This window comes from Epinephelus moara, chromosome 13 (genome assembly GCF_006386435.1).
Source record: "Epinephelus moara isolate mb chromosome 13, YSFRI_EMoa_1.0, whole genome shotgun sequence".
In the NCBI taxonomy this organism is placed as follows: domain Eukaryota; kingdom Metazoa; phylum Chordata; class Actinopteri; order Perciformes; family Serranidae; genus Epinephelus; species Epinephelus moara.
Window position 1 is genome coordinate 19,935,838 of NC_065518.1, and position 11,992 is coordinate 19,947,829.

The 11,992-nt window shown below is 39.9% G+C and overlaps 2 protein-coding genes across 3 annotated transcripts; one reads left to right on the forward strand and one right to left on the reverse strand.

Moving 5' to 3' along the window:
- The first annotated feature begins 36 nt into the window (after positions 1–36).
- Positions 37–4,450, forward strand: paqr4b (progestin and adipoQ receptor family member IVb). 2 transcript variants are annotated; one of them, XM_050060343.1, is made up of 3 exons: positions 37–360; positions 2,182–2,400; positions 3,753–4,450. In XM_050060343.1, exons 1-3 carry the CDS (start codon positions 195–197, stop codon positions 4,184–4,186), a joined length of 819 nt encoding a protein of 272 aa, XP_049916300.1. In that variant the 5' UTR covers positions 37–194; the 3' UTR covers positions 4,187–4,450. The 2 variants fall into 2 exon arrangements, with proteins under 2 accessions (XP_049916300.1, XP_049916301.1); XM_050060344.1 differs by lacking the exon at positions 2,182–2,400.
- A 182-nt stretch (positions 4,451–4,632) lies between these two features.
- On the reverse strand, positions 4,633–11,880 carry pelo (pelota mRNA surveillance and ribosome rescue factor). Its single transcript, XM_050059521.1, has 13 exons — positions 11,473–11,880; positions 10,881–10,973; positions 9,824–9,974; positions 9,240–9,330; positions 7,900–8,063; positions 7,124–7,184; positions 6,697–6,858; positions 6,568–6,614; positions 6,391–6,464; positions 6,231–6,302; positions 5,915–5,989; positions 5,777–5,808; positions 4,633–5,116 (listed from the first exon to the last, which is right to left on the reverse strand). The coding sequence occupies exons 1-13, from the start codon at positions 11,511–11,513 to the stop codon at positions 5,022–5,024; spliced, it is 1,158 nt and encodes a 385-aa protein (XP_049915478.1). The 5' UTR covers positions 11,514–11,880; the 3' UTR covers positions 4,633–5,021.
- Positions 11,881–11,992: the final 112 nt, after the last annotated feature.

Below are 11,992 nucleotides of genomic sequence, written 5' to 3' on the forward strand. Positions count from 1 at the left end.
GCCAGCTCAACAGGTTGCTTGCTTGGAATTACACCTGTCCAATGATGGATTTCAAGGAACACAGTTTCCGGCTCGTTGTGTTCACGACCGTGCCTCAAGAGTCCTGAGTGTGGCCTCGTTTAGGATGTAAATGGTGAGGAACCTGTTTTGTACTGTCAACTAAATGTGAGGGGCATTGGCTACAGGAAGTAGTGATGGTGCTTTGCGAAGGACCCCGGCTGTTGGACTTTGCAAAGACCCCTCAGCACCTTCAGTTCAACAAGTATGTCCTGACGGGGTACCGGCCAGTGTCTACAGCTCATGAGTGCCTCAGGAGCCTCTTCTACATGCACAATGAGCTGGGGAACATTTACACCCATGGTAAGTCCAGAAAATAAATGTGCATTGCCTTTTCTTTACACTGCTATTTATTTAGGAGAGTGTCAGTCTGGACTAAATATAAAAATGTCAGTTATCTGCATTATCTTCACAGTAAGAGACAGAGCAAATGTTTCCCACCATTTAACTCATACAAGGCTTGCACAAACAAAACAGGTCCCAGGTGTCCACTACTCTCACTTATGGCCAGTTATAAGCATACTGAACGAGGAGGTGTAATGAGGATAGGGGGTATTAGCTGTAATCTGCCCTGGGAATCCCTGACCTGGAAATATCCTGCTGTTAACAAGGTCTTTAAAGGTGTGTAGCTGGCTGACACTTTTCAGCTGTAAATGCCCTCACTGTGTGCATCATAACAGGCAAACCACCTTGCAGATGCATGAGTTTGCATAGACCGCAGCTGCAAGATTATAGTATCTTAATATATTTTATTAAATATTCCCCTTTGATGTAAGGCTTACAAATTTAAACTCGACTTAAGTTGAACAAAGACAAGCAAAAATGTAAATTTAACTGTGCATGCGCTGAAACAAGCCCAACCTTGAACCTCTGCTAACATCTCCCTCATGCTCCATTTTCTCCTTGGCTATCCCATAAGTTCATTAAGACTAACACTCTTACTAAGGAGAAGTGAAGGGCATTAGCTTCAGAGCGTCGCTCACATTTCTCTATGCATGTAGCCAACTGCCGTATCTGTCACATGGTTCCTGGTAAAGAAACAAACGGAGGAAGCACTAAATTAAATTCCTCATATTGATCTTCATGCAGTGATATTTAATTACACTTGCTCACTTCCGTCTGTTCATGTATGTGCTCAGTGTTGTTTGATTGTTCGATATATGTGCTCTCATGTTCATAATTTTTGTGTCATACAGAGGATCATGGATCAGATTTTTTAAAAAATTTTTTGCTGTGAGGCGACAGTGCTAACCACCACACCACTGTGCCGCCCAAATGAAATAATACTAATTATTATTATTATGAAAATTATTATTATGTCAAAATAATTATATTATTATAGCATATATTTAGTATTTTATATTTATTATTATAATATTTATTATTTTTATAATGTAAATTTGTGCTTAAGCTTGGAAAGTACTATATAAAAAATTAATACTAATTATTATTGTTATTATATTGAAATAATTATATTATAAGATATTATTTATATTTATTTATTTTATTTTCATATATTTCTTCTTATTATATTATAATATTTATTCATTATATTTATATTAATAATAATTAATATATGTTAATATCAAATACATATTATATTATACTATACCATTTTATACTAAAAATAATTTTTTTATATATATATTTCTTATTATCATTATATTAAAATAATCATTCATTATATTTATAATAATAATAATAATAATAATAAATGTTATTATGTACATATTATACTATACTATACTATACTATACTATACTATACTATACCATTTTATACTAATTACATTTGATATTCTTTATTATATACTTTTGGCTGTTTTGATACTTCTTTTACTCTTATACTAGTATGTTGCTCTTATTCTATTTATTCTGATTTTCATTCTGCTGTTACTTCTCTATTTTACTGCAACACCTGAATTTCCCCTCTGGTGATGGATGATGGCTTATCTTATCTACATAGGCATCAACCCAACTAAACTTTTGGGCAATAAAGGGTTACGATTTCAATTTAGATGGCTTTCTAGAGGACTTGCATTGGTGCTGGTTTTAACACATTTTCCCCTCTTTTCTTCTTTCATCTAATTTCTCCTCTTTCCTCTTCATCTCCTGGTCACCTCAGGCGTCCCCTTTTTCCTTTTCTTGGTGCTGCTGCCTTTCAGCATCCCCTGGATGGAGGTGGACAGTGGCTGGATCTGTGTGGTCCACTACCTGGCCTGCCTCTCCCCCACTGTGGGCTCAGTGGTCTATCACATATTCATGAACCATGTGGGAGGAGAACATGTGTACGACACCCTGCTGTCCCTGGACATGTTCGGGGTCTGTCTGGTTAACACCTTGGGTAGGTTGTTAATGCTACAACAGCTGGCTCTGTTGTCCTCTATCTGATTATTTAACTTCTCATTTTCTAGCTTTTTTCCTGGAGCTTTAAATCAGCATGTAGTTTAGTAGTCTAGTAATGAATGTGATCAGATTAGATAGAGTATGTCAGAATACTTTTCAAATACATTCAAAGCCAAGAATGAACTTTCACACTCATGTTTCAAAGTCTTTTGGAGCAAGACAAGTCTTCATAAGCAAATTACAAATCTTTATCATGGCTAAAATGCTGACCATTAATTGATTTTCTGTTCAAAGCTATCTTAAAGGAATAATTTGTCATTTTGGGAAGCACGTATATTTACTTTCTTGCCAGAGTGGGCCCACCATTCTTGTGTCAGTCTGTTGAAGCTGGAGGCAGGAGATGGTTAGCTTAGCTTAGCATAAAGACTTGAAACAGAGGGAAACAGCTAGCCTGGCTCTGTCCAAAGGTAATTACAAAACCCCCCTCCGGTGTCTCAAGCTTACTTATTAATAATGTATGTCTTGTTTGTTTAATCTGTAAAATAAAACACAATAAAATAAAAGTAAAATATTTTTTTAAATAAATAAATAAAATAAAAATAATGAAATAAAATAGGATAAGATAAAATAAAAATGAAAATAAAATGAAATAAAAACAATACAAACAATAAAATAAAATAAAACAAAATAAAAATTCAAAGTTTAAAAGTTTAAGTTTAAAAACAATAAATCATGGCTATATGGGGATTTTTGTGACCATTTCTTGGCTAGGAGCAGTGACCTCTTGAAGTCTTGTCACCATCATGATAAAGTTCCAGCAGAGACTTATCCTGTACACAAAATTCCATACTAATATGTTTTATAGTACACCTAAACACCTTTAAATTAGCAGTGTGTAGGATTTTTGGGGCTCTATAGGCAGAATATAATATTCATAAATATGTTTTCATTAGTGTACAATCACCTAAAAGTAAAATTGTGTTTTTGTTAGGTTAGGATGAGCTGTTAATTTCTACATAGGGAGCGGGTCCTCTTCCACAGAGCCCGCCATGTTCCAACATGTTTCTACAGTAGCCCTGAATGGACAAACCGAACACTGCCTCTACATAGATTGTGTTTTAGGTTACCTGAAGGCCACTGTAGTTTTTACAATGTTTGGGAATGGAAAGTGAGCAGAGTGGTTTTCAGTTGGTTGCAGTCTACAACCTTACCACTAGATGCCACTAAATCCTACACACTGGTCCTTTAAAACTGACTCCAGTCCAAGTCTCTAGTCTATACCTTTATAGCATCTAACTTTGTATATTTACTGTTGTTTATTCACTTGTGTATCTTCCCTCTTGTCACTAGGTGCACTTCCCATCATCCACATCACCCTCCTTTGCTACCCAACCACGCGACACATTGCCTTGCTGGCCTACATCCTCCTGTCAGCCTACGGCATCTACTGTGCCACCACTGCCCGCACTAATGTCCTGCGCCTGCGAGCGTTCGTCTGGCAGGCCCTGTTCCGCTTCATCCTCTTCCTGTTCAGGGTTTACGGCAGCGGGGTGGGCAGCCCAAACTCCCTGCGCCTCTTCGTCATCATGGACTCTCTGGCTGTACTGGGAGGGCTGGTCAACATCATCCAGATCCCTGAGCGCTTTGTCCCCGGCGCCTTTGACAACTGGGGCAACAGCCACCAGATAATGCATGTCATGGTCATTTGCTCAATTATCTACCTGCACTGGGGCACACTGGAGGATTTAGCCTGGATTAAGAGCTACCAGTGTCCTACTGAGTGATGCCAAGTGTATTGAGCACACACATGCATGCACTGAAGCCTGCACTGATAGAAATGAGATATAGGATTCAGCGAGGCCGTGAGGTATAGTGGGAAGAGAGGCGAGTTGTTTCAAAATGCACTTTAGTCTTAGCTGCGGAAATTCTTCACAAGGGAAGTTTGCAATTTGACATTTTGCCAGCGCAGAATAAAGAGGAACTGACAGTGTTGTAACTGTGGAACTCAAATATCAATATATCAAATTAAAAATCCTGAGCACACTTGATTTTTAGTTTGTTTGAATGCAGTAGTTTTGGGTCGTATTAACCCATAACCAAAAATAGTTTTAAAGTGTAAATGAAATGACTGTATTTAATAAATTATATATTTTTACATCTTGTTTCAACTTGTGTTTCATTCATGCATAATAAGGATGGTTCATGCGACAAACTGAAATAACGCAGGTGGTTGAATGCTTCTGTTGTTTAATTGCAAGAAAGATAAATTGTATATACACTTGGAAAGAAAGACTTTGTTTTCTATTGCTAAATGTCAGTCAAAATTGCAACTGTTTTCATTTGGACTTGGCAACAAATGTTACATTCCTGTTCATTGGCATTGTTAACCTGCACCTTTCAAACCTGCTACCACCTTCGAACCCAAAGCATCAAATCAAAATACAGAATCAGGTGCAGAGATCAGACTTTAAAGAGGTGTGGATGTTGCAGAGGTGGAATACGCAGCAGCTTTATTGTTTTATAACACACTGAGTCGATGCATTCTTGTGTTATCTGCAACACTGGACGACCTTGCTCTTCTTTTCTCCCAATATGCGCTCTCTGCTACGTTTCTGGTGCTCAGTCTTCGTCTGAGCTGCTGTCCTCCTCGGCCTCCGACAGGTCGGCGATGGGAAACCGCAAGATGGCAGCCACTCCGCTCAGCTGAGTCAGTTCTGAGGGGACAGACATGGACAACTCAAAAAGGTGACGGTGCACAGGCAGATCTTCAGGCTGATTTTATTCTGAAGTACAGAAGTGTAAAAACCACAATCATAGTTGAGCAACCGGGCCTCATCTTAATCAATATGTGGCGAGTCTTATGACACCAGTAACTTTCTCCTGCGGTCAAAGCCATCAAACATTTACAGTACAAACCTGATGGTATGTTGGTGTTGTTTTACTCAGACTGGTCATTATAAGTTAGTCAGAGTTATGAAAAAAACCCTGGTCAGCCTCGACCTTGGTCATAACTTGGTCTCCATTTAGGTGGCCTTGACTACAACACTGGGTTGCTGTTTCATTTGTATCATGCACAAGCATAAATGTGCATGCCTGCAATATACATTACTCCACTGAACAACAGTTGGTGGCAGTAACGTGCTAAGAAGAAGAGCAGTGCGCCAGCAAAGTTAATGAAGAAGAAGACTGCGAGCTAGCAAACATGGACGGAAACAATGAAGGTTTGTTAAATCTGTCCTGCAAATGTTTAGTGAGGAACGGAAATACAGTCCACACAGAGGGACACTGTGAAGCAATATGATTATTTAAAAAAAAACCTTCCTTTTGTCTTTTAACATAGAAAAAATATAAATCTGAATGGTTTTATAACTTACGTTCACCAGACACATGAAGGCTTGAGAATATTCTGCATGAAAAAGAGAGACATTCATCAGCTGGATGATTCGCAAAGGATCTTCTAACAGTTCTCAGTGAACGTTGACGTAGTCAGTCTTTTAAAGGACAACTAGTACCTGACATTGCCTCCGTTGTCCCTCACATTGTCCACCAACCGAACGTAACGACTCCTCGTGGGGATGTCCTGATGTCTGGACAACACACATAAAACATTGTTACAAAGAGCAGATTCAATTGTTCCCAAACTGTGCTTTAAAGCCAATAGAGTTGTTGGAATAAGTGAGGGAGTATGTGATTTTAGTATCTTTAAAATCATTCTGTTGGCACATATTTTAGATTGTTTTGAAACCCATGTATAACCCATATAGTTGACCCCACAGTTCTTTACTGTGCATTTAAAATAGATTACGTAAAGAACGTCTCAGTATGTACCTGAAGAGTTTATCACTTATCAACAAGGTATCGATGGCGAGGGCGTCTGCAGCTCTCTCCACATGAGCTAGTCTGTGAGGATGCAAAGATACAAAGGTTGTCAGTTATCAGTGTGAATGAACGAGGACTCTGTGGGTCACTTCCTGTCGACTGCTCTCACCCATAGAAGGCTCTGTCGGGCTCATGCTGGAGCATCTTGTAGAAATCCTCCAGGGCTTTCACCTCTCCTGCTGCCTGAAAGTTAAACGTAATCACTAGTTAGCTACGTTTTTCAATTTGGTAGCTTGTGTTTACTAGATGATGACACAGGCTGAGAGATCTCAGAATGTATAGTCACCTTGGTATCAGAGAGCCGACTTGTCACAGTGGGGTCAGAGAGGATTTCTGCAAAACAACAAGCATTTTGTTTAGTTTCACCTTGTGATAAGATTTGATTGGTTTATTCTTAGAGCCCACCAGCTCGTACCTTTGAGTGAGTACTTGTGACCTGATGACGAGTGGACCAGCATGAATTTGGGTCGATTCTCCAGCAGGACCTTGTTGTCCTGTCGCACCGCCTCTTTATAGAGGTAGGTGATGAACTGGTCCTTCACAAAACCTGGACTGGCGACCAAGATGCACTTCACCACTAGCAGAAGGCAAGGAAGAGAAATCAGAACTTTTCTACTGTTTAATTCAACAGAAACAAAGATGAAGTGGCAACAATGATAAACCACAACAGTTCCATGAAAATGACGTACAAGTGCAGAAGATGAGAGGTTCACAGCAAAGTAACAAATGTGGTGGGAACAACAAATTAAAAAGGGAGAAGTGTGTGACACAATAACAGGAACATACTGTATGTGTTTGCATGTGAAAGTGTGTGTCTGTGCGTGTGTACACAGCAGCACTACCGTCAAAATTGATGTGGCGAAGAATTGCTTGCATCACAGCCTCATAGAATCTCTCCAGTGCCTGTAAACGGAGAGACATAATACAGTCTGTGTTTGAAGGATATATCCAGGATGTCAAACTGACTCAGCAGCAACAACAGGTTAAAAAGACAAAGATAGTTAGAAGCTAAAGCCGAACTATAGGCTACAGATCACAGAGATCCATATTTAAAACTAACAGGTTAGTTTATGTCTATTATCTTTTATTAATACAACAGATCATACGTTATTGATGCAGGTGATCATAGTGTCCAGAATTTTATCAAGAGAGAATCATAATGCATCTCGTAACTAGTTTTTCCACCCATCCCAACTTGTTACACTCATGACTAAACAAAAATGTATTTAAGCATCCAACACACATCCTCTCTCTGACTCTTGCCTTAATGCTGATTCTCTTTGAGATAGTACAATGGAATTAGAAATGCCAGTAAGCTTTAGTTTCACATTTACTGAATATCTTAATCTGTAGATTATTTTAATGTTATTTATTTACCCAAGTGTACTCACAGTAAATGAGACAATACATGTTAAATATGTCTACCTTGCTCTATTCAGAGTGCCTCCTATTAAGTCTTCATTAAAAAACATGTTGTAACAGACTCTATTCTCCCATCAGTCTATCCACAATTCATTCTGTCTTCATCTCTCAATCTTCTCTGACAATATTCACCATTAAAAACAACAACCTCTGCCTGAGCTCATTACGGCCGTGCGGTTACAGTAAGCTGACCTACCTTTTCGTGCTGAGTGCAGCTCCCCCTCCTCTTGCGGGGAATGGTGACCTCCACTTTTGCACGCAGCAGAGTCATGGCGGGGGTCACCAGCACCAGGTTGGCCAGACCCTCCTGCATCACCACAGCTGCCACATCTGCCTTCTGGGTTGCATCACACGCCTGCTCTAAAGGGTAGACACAGCAAGGATAGATGTCAGGCAGTGGGTACTTTGTGTGACGCTATCAAAATGTGTTGTAGTTGGAGTGAGTTATTACTGAGAATTCCTAAAACACTTTCTATGTAAATGTTATTGTGATGGAGATTACAGCAGCAATGAGTCAACGGACCTCCTCTCCTTCAGATACATGAACCCCATCTGTCAGTTATGTCCCTTCTGTTTCTCCCGATTCTGTTCCCATGGCAACCCTCTCTCTTTGTTGGAGATGTAAATGAATTAACAAGAGGACGGTGCATTTTCTGTCAAAGGAAACCAGCTAATATGTCACCCTGTCAGTCAGGCAACACAGCCATAATTAGCTTTTAATATCAATGTCTATATCCAACTCATGATTATTGGGATCTGGAGTAATCCATAAAAAGAGGTTAAACAAAAGCAAGATCATCCAGTCTAGAAATCTTCAAACAAAGGGATTTAAATAATTTGCAAATAGGCAAAAATGCAAACAGCTGATTCTCATCACTGTGTGCTTTAAACATGATCTCAACTCTTCAACATCTGTGAGCAATTTTTTGACATTTGGACTCTCTGTGTTGTTTTAACCACATCGGCTCAGTTCACAACTTCTTGTTTGACAGGAGGCAAAGGTCAGAGTGAACACATTTAAATATATCTGGCAGAATGTTCAAGTTCTCCAAGATTACAGTGGTTAATGACGCTATTAAAAGCAAACGTACTGTCCAGAACAGTCCATGCAGAAAGTAACATAAGCTCATCGAAACAAGCAAGCTTCTCCTAATATGGAATACTTGGTTTGAATTCTCTAGAGTGTGTTTCTGTGGTTTGGTTCATTCATTTTGGCAGAGCAAGATCCTCTTCACACTGTGGTGCTCATCAAAAAACTGCACCGAGTGTGAACCGATCTGAATTTAAATACAAGTAACGACTCTAACATACAGTTTTATGTGTTTAAGGAAATGGACGCTGAGATTTGGACAGCTGGGTGTGCAGCTGCTAAAGCCCATGATGTTTACAAGTCCTGGTTGACGTGCAGGTGGGAAGTGTGGGCTTAAATGAACCAATCACAAGGATGAGACAAAGCAGTATTTTCTGCTGTGATTATTCTGATGGCACAAAACAAATTGTAATCTCAGCCAAATGCAAACGGTAGCACCTGCTTACCAATTCTATCCAACACAACGCTGTCCCAGCTCTTTTTAGCCAGAGTGAACTTCCTGTTGAGCTCGAGCTCAATGGTGTGGTAAGCTCCCATCTGATCAATGAAGAAGAGAACACAGTCACCACAGCTACTTATATCATACAGGAGTTAGCATTAAGACAGATGAATAATGTGGGTGGGCGATGACAAAAAAATGCAGCAGAAGGGAGAGTATGTAAACTATCTTCAGATCTTTGTGCAGGAAAAAAATGATGCTGCTGTTGTTCTTTAACATATAATAATGCTATTGTTAGTCACGTCATAGTATACTGACAACCAGCCCACATTAAAACCATTTTACAGTTGACTTCACTTCATGTGTTTCACTGGCAAAACCTGACTCTCTGGGTAGCATTTCAAATGGGGAGCAAAACTGACCACTTATCAGACACAATCTACATGTGTAATGATCTCTAATCACTCCTAAAATCTTAATTTCAGTCCTCGCTTCCCTATTGTATTATTCTAGTCTCACTGCTCCACTTTAAAACATCTATAAATGTGACATGACAACAGTTGGTTAACAGGTTGCTCATAAGTCTCAGACCTTGACATACTGGTTCTCCTCTAAGTTAGTGCCCTTTACTCTCAGCTGGCAGGCCTGGGAGTCAAAGTCGATGGTCTCCACACTCAGGGTCAGAGTAGTCCGGACTCTGGAGCTCCCCACACTTCCAGTAGGGGACTCTGTCTGCACCTTTCTGTGGGAACAGAGGAAAGAGACATTAGTTCCTTTGTGTGTGTTTGAGACTAAAACACTGAGTGATTTACAGACAGAAAGAGTGAAAGTTGGAAACCTGACAACCAAGCACAATGGAAACTGACCCAAACGCTTCACTGGAAACATTACATTTCCATCCTTGGATTTGTGTCAAGGCAAGGCATACAGCTGAACTACAGCTAAATCAAGAGTGCTTGAGTGCTAGTTTTCGACAACATGGTGCCTGTGGCTATTAGGCAAATTGTTAAAAGAATGTACTGTTTACTGGCCAAAAAAGTACATTGGCACCATCTTTCCATAGTGCAATCTTGACAGAAATTGCACAACCCTTATTAAATGCTATTGTAATTCCTATTTGGTGATCAATATGTGTGGCTGAAGTAGATGTCTAACTTTTCTATGGCTGAGAAGGTTCAAGACAGAGCTAGAAATTGGTATGTCTTGCAAAAGCAGAATTCTTGCAAAAACAGAAGTTGTGTGTAAATAAATCTTTCTGTTGCAACTTTCCATTTCAGGACTGCCAAGTCACTACAAAGTCACCCTGTTTGCGGGGCTGGCTGCATTGTTTGCACTGAGAATCTGTCCAATCTGTTGAGTGGTTGGTTGTAATAAAGGAGGATGGAAGCTAAACCTTTGAGTAGCTTTGCCTTGATACTATACAAATGCCTAAAGCGACAGAGAAGGAATTAAAATTCCTACTAGCTAATGGAAGCATGAGCTGATAGATGAAATGGGCCCAAAAGACACAGCATTGCCAATTTTGCAGTGCTACAAAATAAAGTCAACATCCTTCTTCGTGCCTACAAGGTTGGGAAACAGTCAGATGTTTAGGTGTGCGCTGCAGGGCTTCACCTGTGACCTTAATGTGATTGAAGTTAGTGGTTACCTGATAGTGGAGGCTCTCAGGCTGTCCCCCACTTGCAGGAGGTTGTAGGTGTGCCACATATCCTCCGCCTCCTCCGGTATCAGGGTCACCTGACTGAAGAAGTACACACAATCAATAAGCCCGGTTCTGAGTTGGTGTCATTTATGTTCGTAAGTCAAATGTGGTTTGGGTTGTCAAAATACTAAACTATGGATATGGAGGTACGTAAGGATGCCAAGCCAGTACTGGGAACAATGTCCCAGATGGTGCAATGATGCAGGATCACCAATGCTGCTACAGTAATTATGCAGTGCACATCAGTTATATCACAATCGGGGTTAGTTTTGGTCATTCACTTTCTGTTTACGCTAACAGAGTCTGAGTAATACAATCCATGCTCATTAGGTTAACTGTATGTCATGTCCCGTGTGTGTGTGTGTTATTACATATTAACTAAAAATGGTACTATTTTTGTAATAACTATTCCCAAACTCCCCACGTCTCCCCACGCTGATACGTGTGAATGTAAGTCACATAACCATAAAATGACACATGAAGAATCAGCTGCTAAGTAGCATGCTGGTTAGCTTGCTAACATTAGCTAGTCACTCACCCGGCATTATCTTTTTCAATGTCTTTATGAAGCAACTTCATGGTCGGATGGTTGTATGATATAAACAAGAGCAATACTAGCGTAAAACAGATACTTTAGCGTTTATCCGAGTTAGAGTCATGTTTATCTTACAGTGAATTAGCACACTAGCTAAGCCATCTCTCAACTTCAGAATGAATCACTCGGTGCGTGTTGCCAGGCGCTAGGACATTGCGTCATGCCAAAATACGTCGTCAATTCTTCCCATCTTGGTCACTTCCGTGGGTGTCGCTTTACTGCGCAACAAACACAGAGCGATACAAACGCGAATATTTGAGTAAATCTGGACAGGAGCGGTTTATCTTGCACTGTTTGACAAAATCTTATATTTAACGCCAATAAAACGTGAGATATATCCGAGAATGATTGTCTTTTTTACATTGTGGTTTGAGATAAGTAAATGCTAACCGACGTCGAAAACAGCCAATCCTAGAGAAGAATGACCCCTTAAGCCCCGCCCACCGGCAAAACTGACCAATAG

What these genes read in the sequence shown, in the direction of transcription:
- pelo (XM_050059521.1), bottom strand. Translation starts at nt 11,513, where the DNA reads ATGAAGTTGCTTCATAAAGACATTGAAAAAGATAATGCCGG. An exon ending in CGTTGTGTTGGATAGAATTG is followed by an intron (nt 8,064 to 9,239) that starts GTAAGCAGGTGC and finishes TCTACCCTTTAG; the next exon opens with AGCAGGCGTGTGATGCAACC. An exon ending in GACAACGGAGGCAATGTCAG is followed by an intron (nt 5,809 to 5,914) that starts GTACTAGTTGTC and finishes TTTTTCATGCAG; the next exon opens with AATATTCTCAAGCCTTCATG.
- paqr4b (XM_050060343.1), top strand. Translation starts at nt 195, where the DNA reads ATGGTGCTTTGCGAAGGACCCCGGCTGTTGGACTTTGCAAAGACCCCT. An exon ending in GGGGAACATTTACACCCATG is followed by an intron (nt 361 to 2,181) that starts GTAAGTCCAGAA and finishes TGGTCACCTCAG; the next exon opens with GCGTCCCCTTTTTCCTTTTC. An exon ending in CTGTCTGGTTAACACCTTGG is followed by an intron (nt 2,401 to 3,752) that starts GTAGGTTGTTAA and finishes TCTTGTCACTAG; the next exon opens with GTGCACTTCCCATCATCCAC.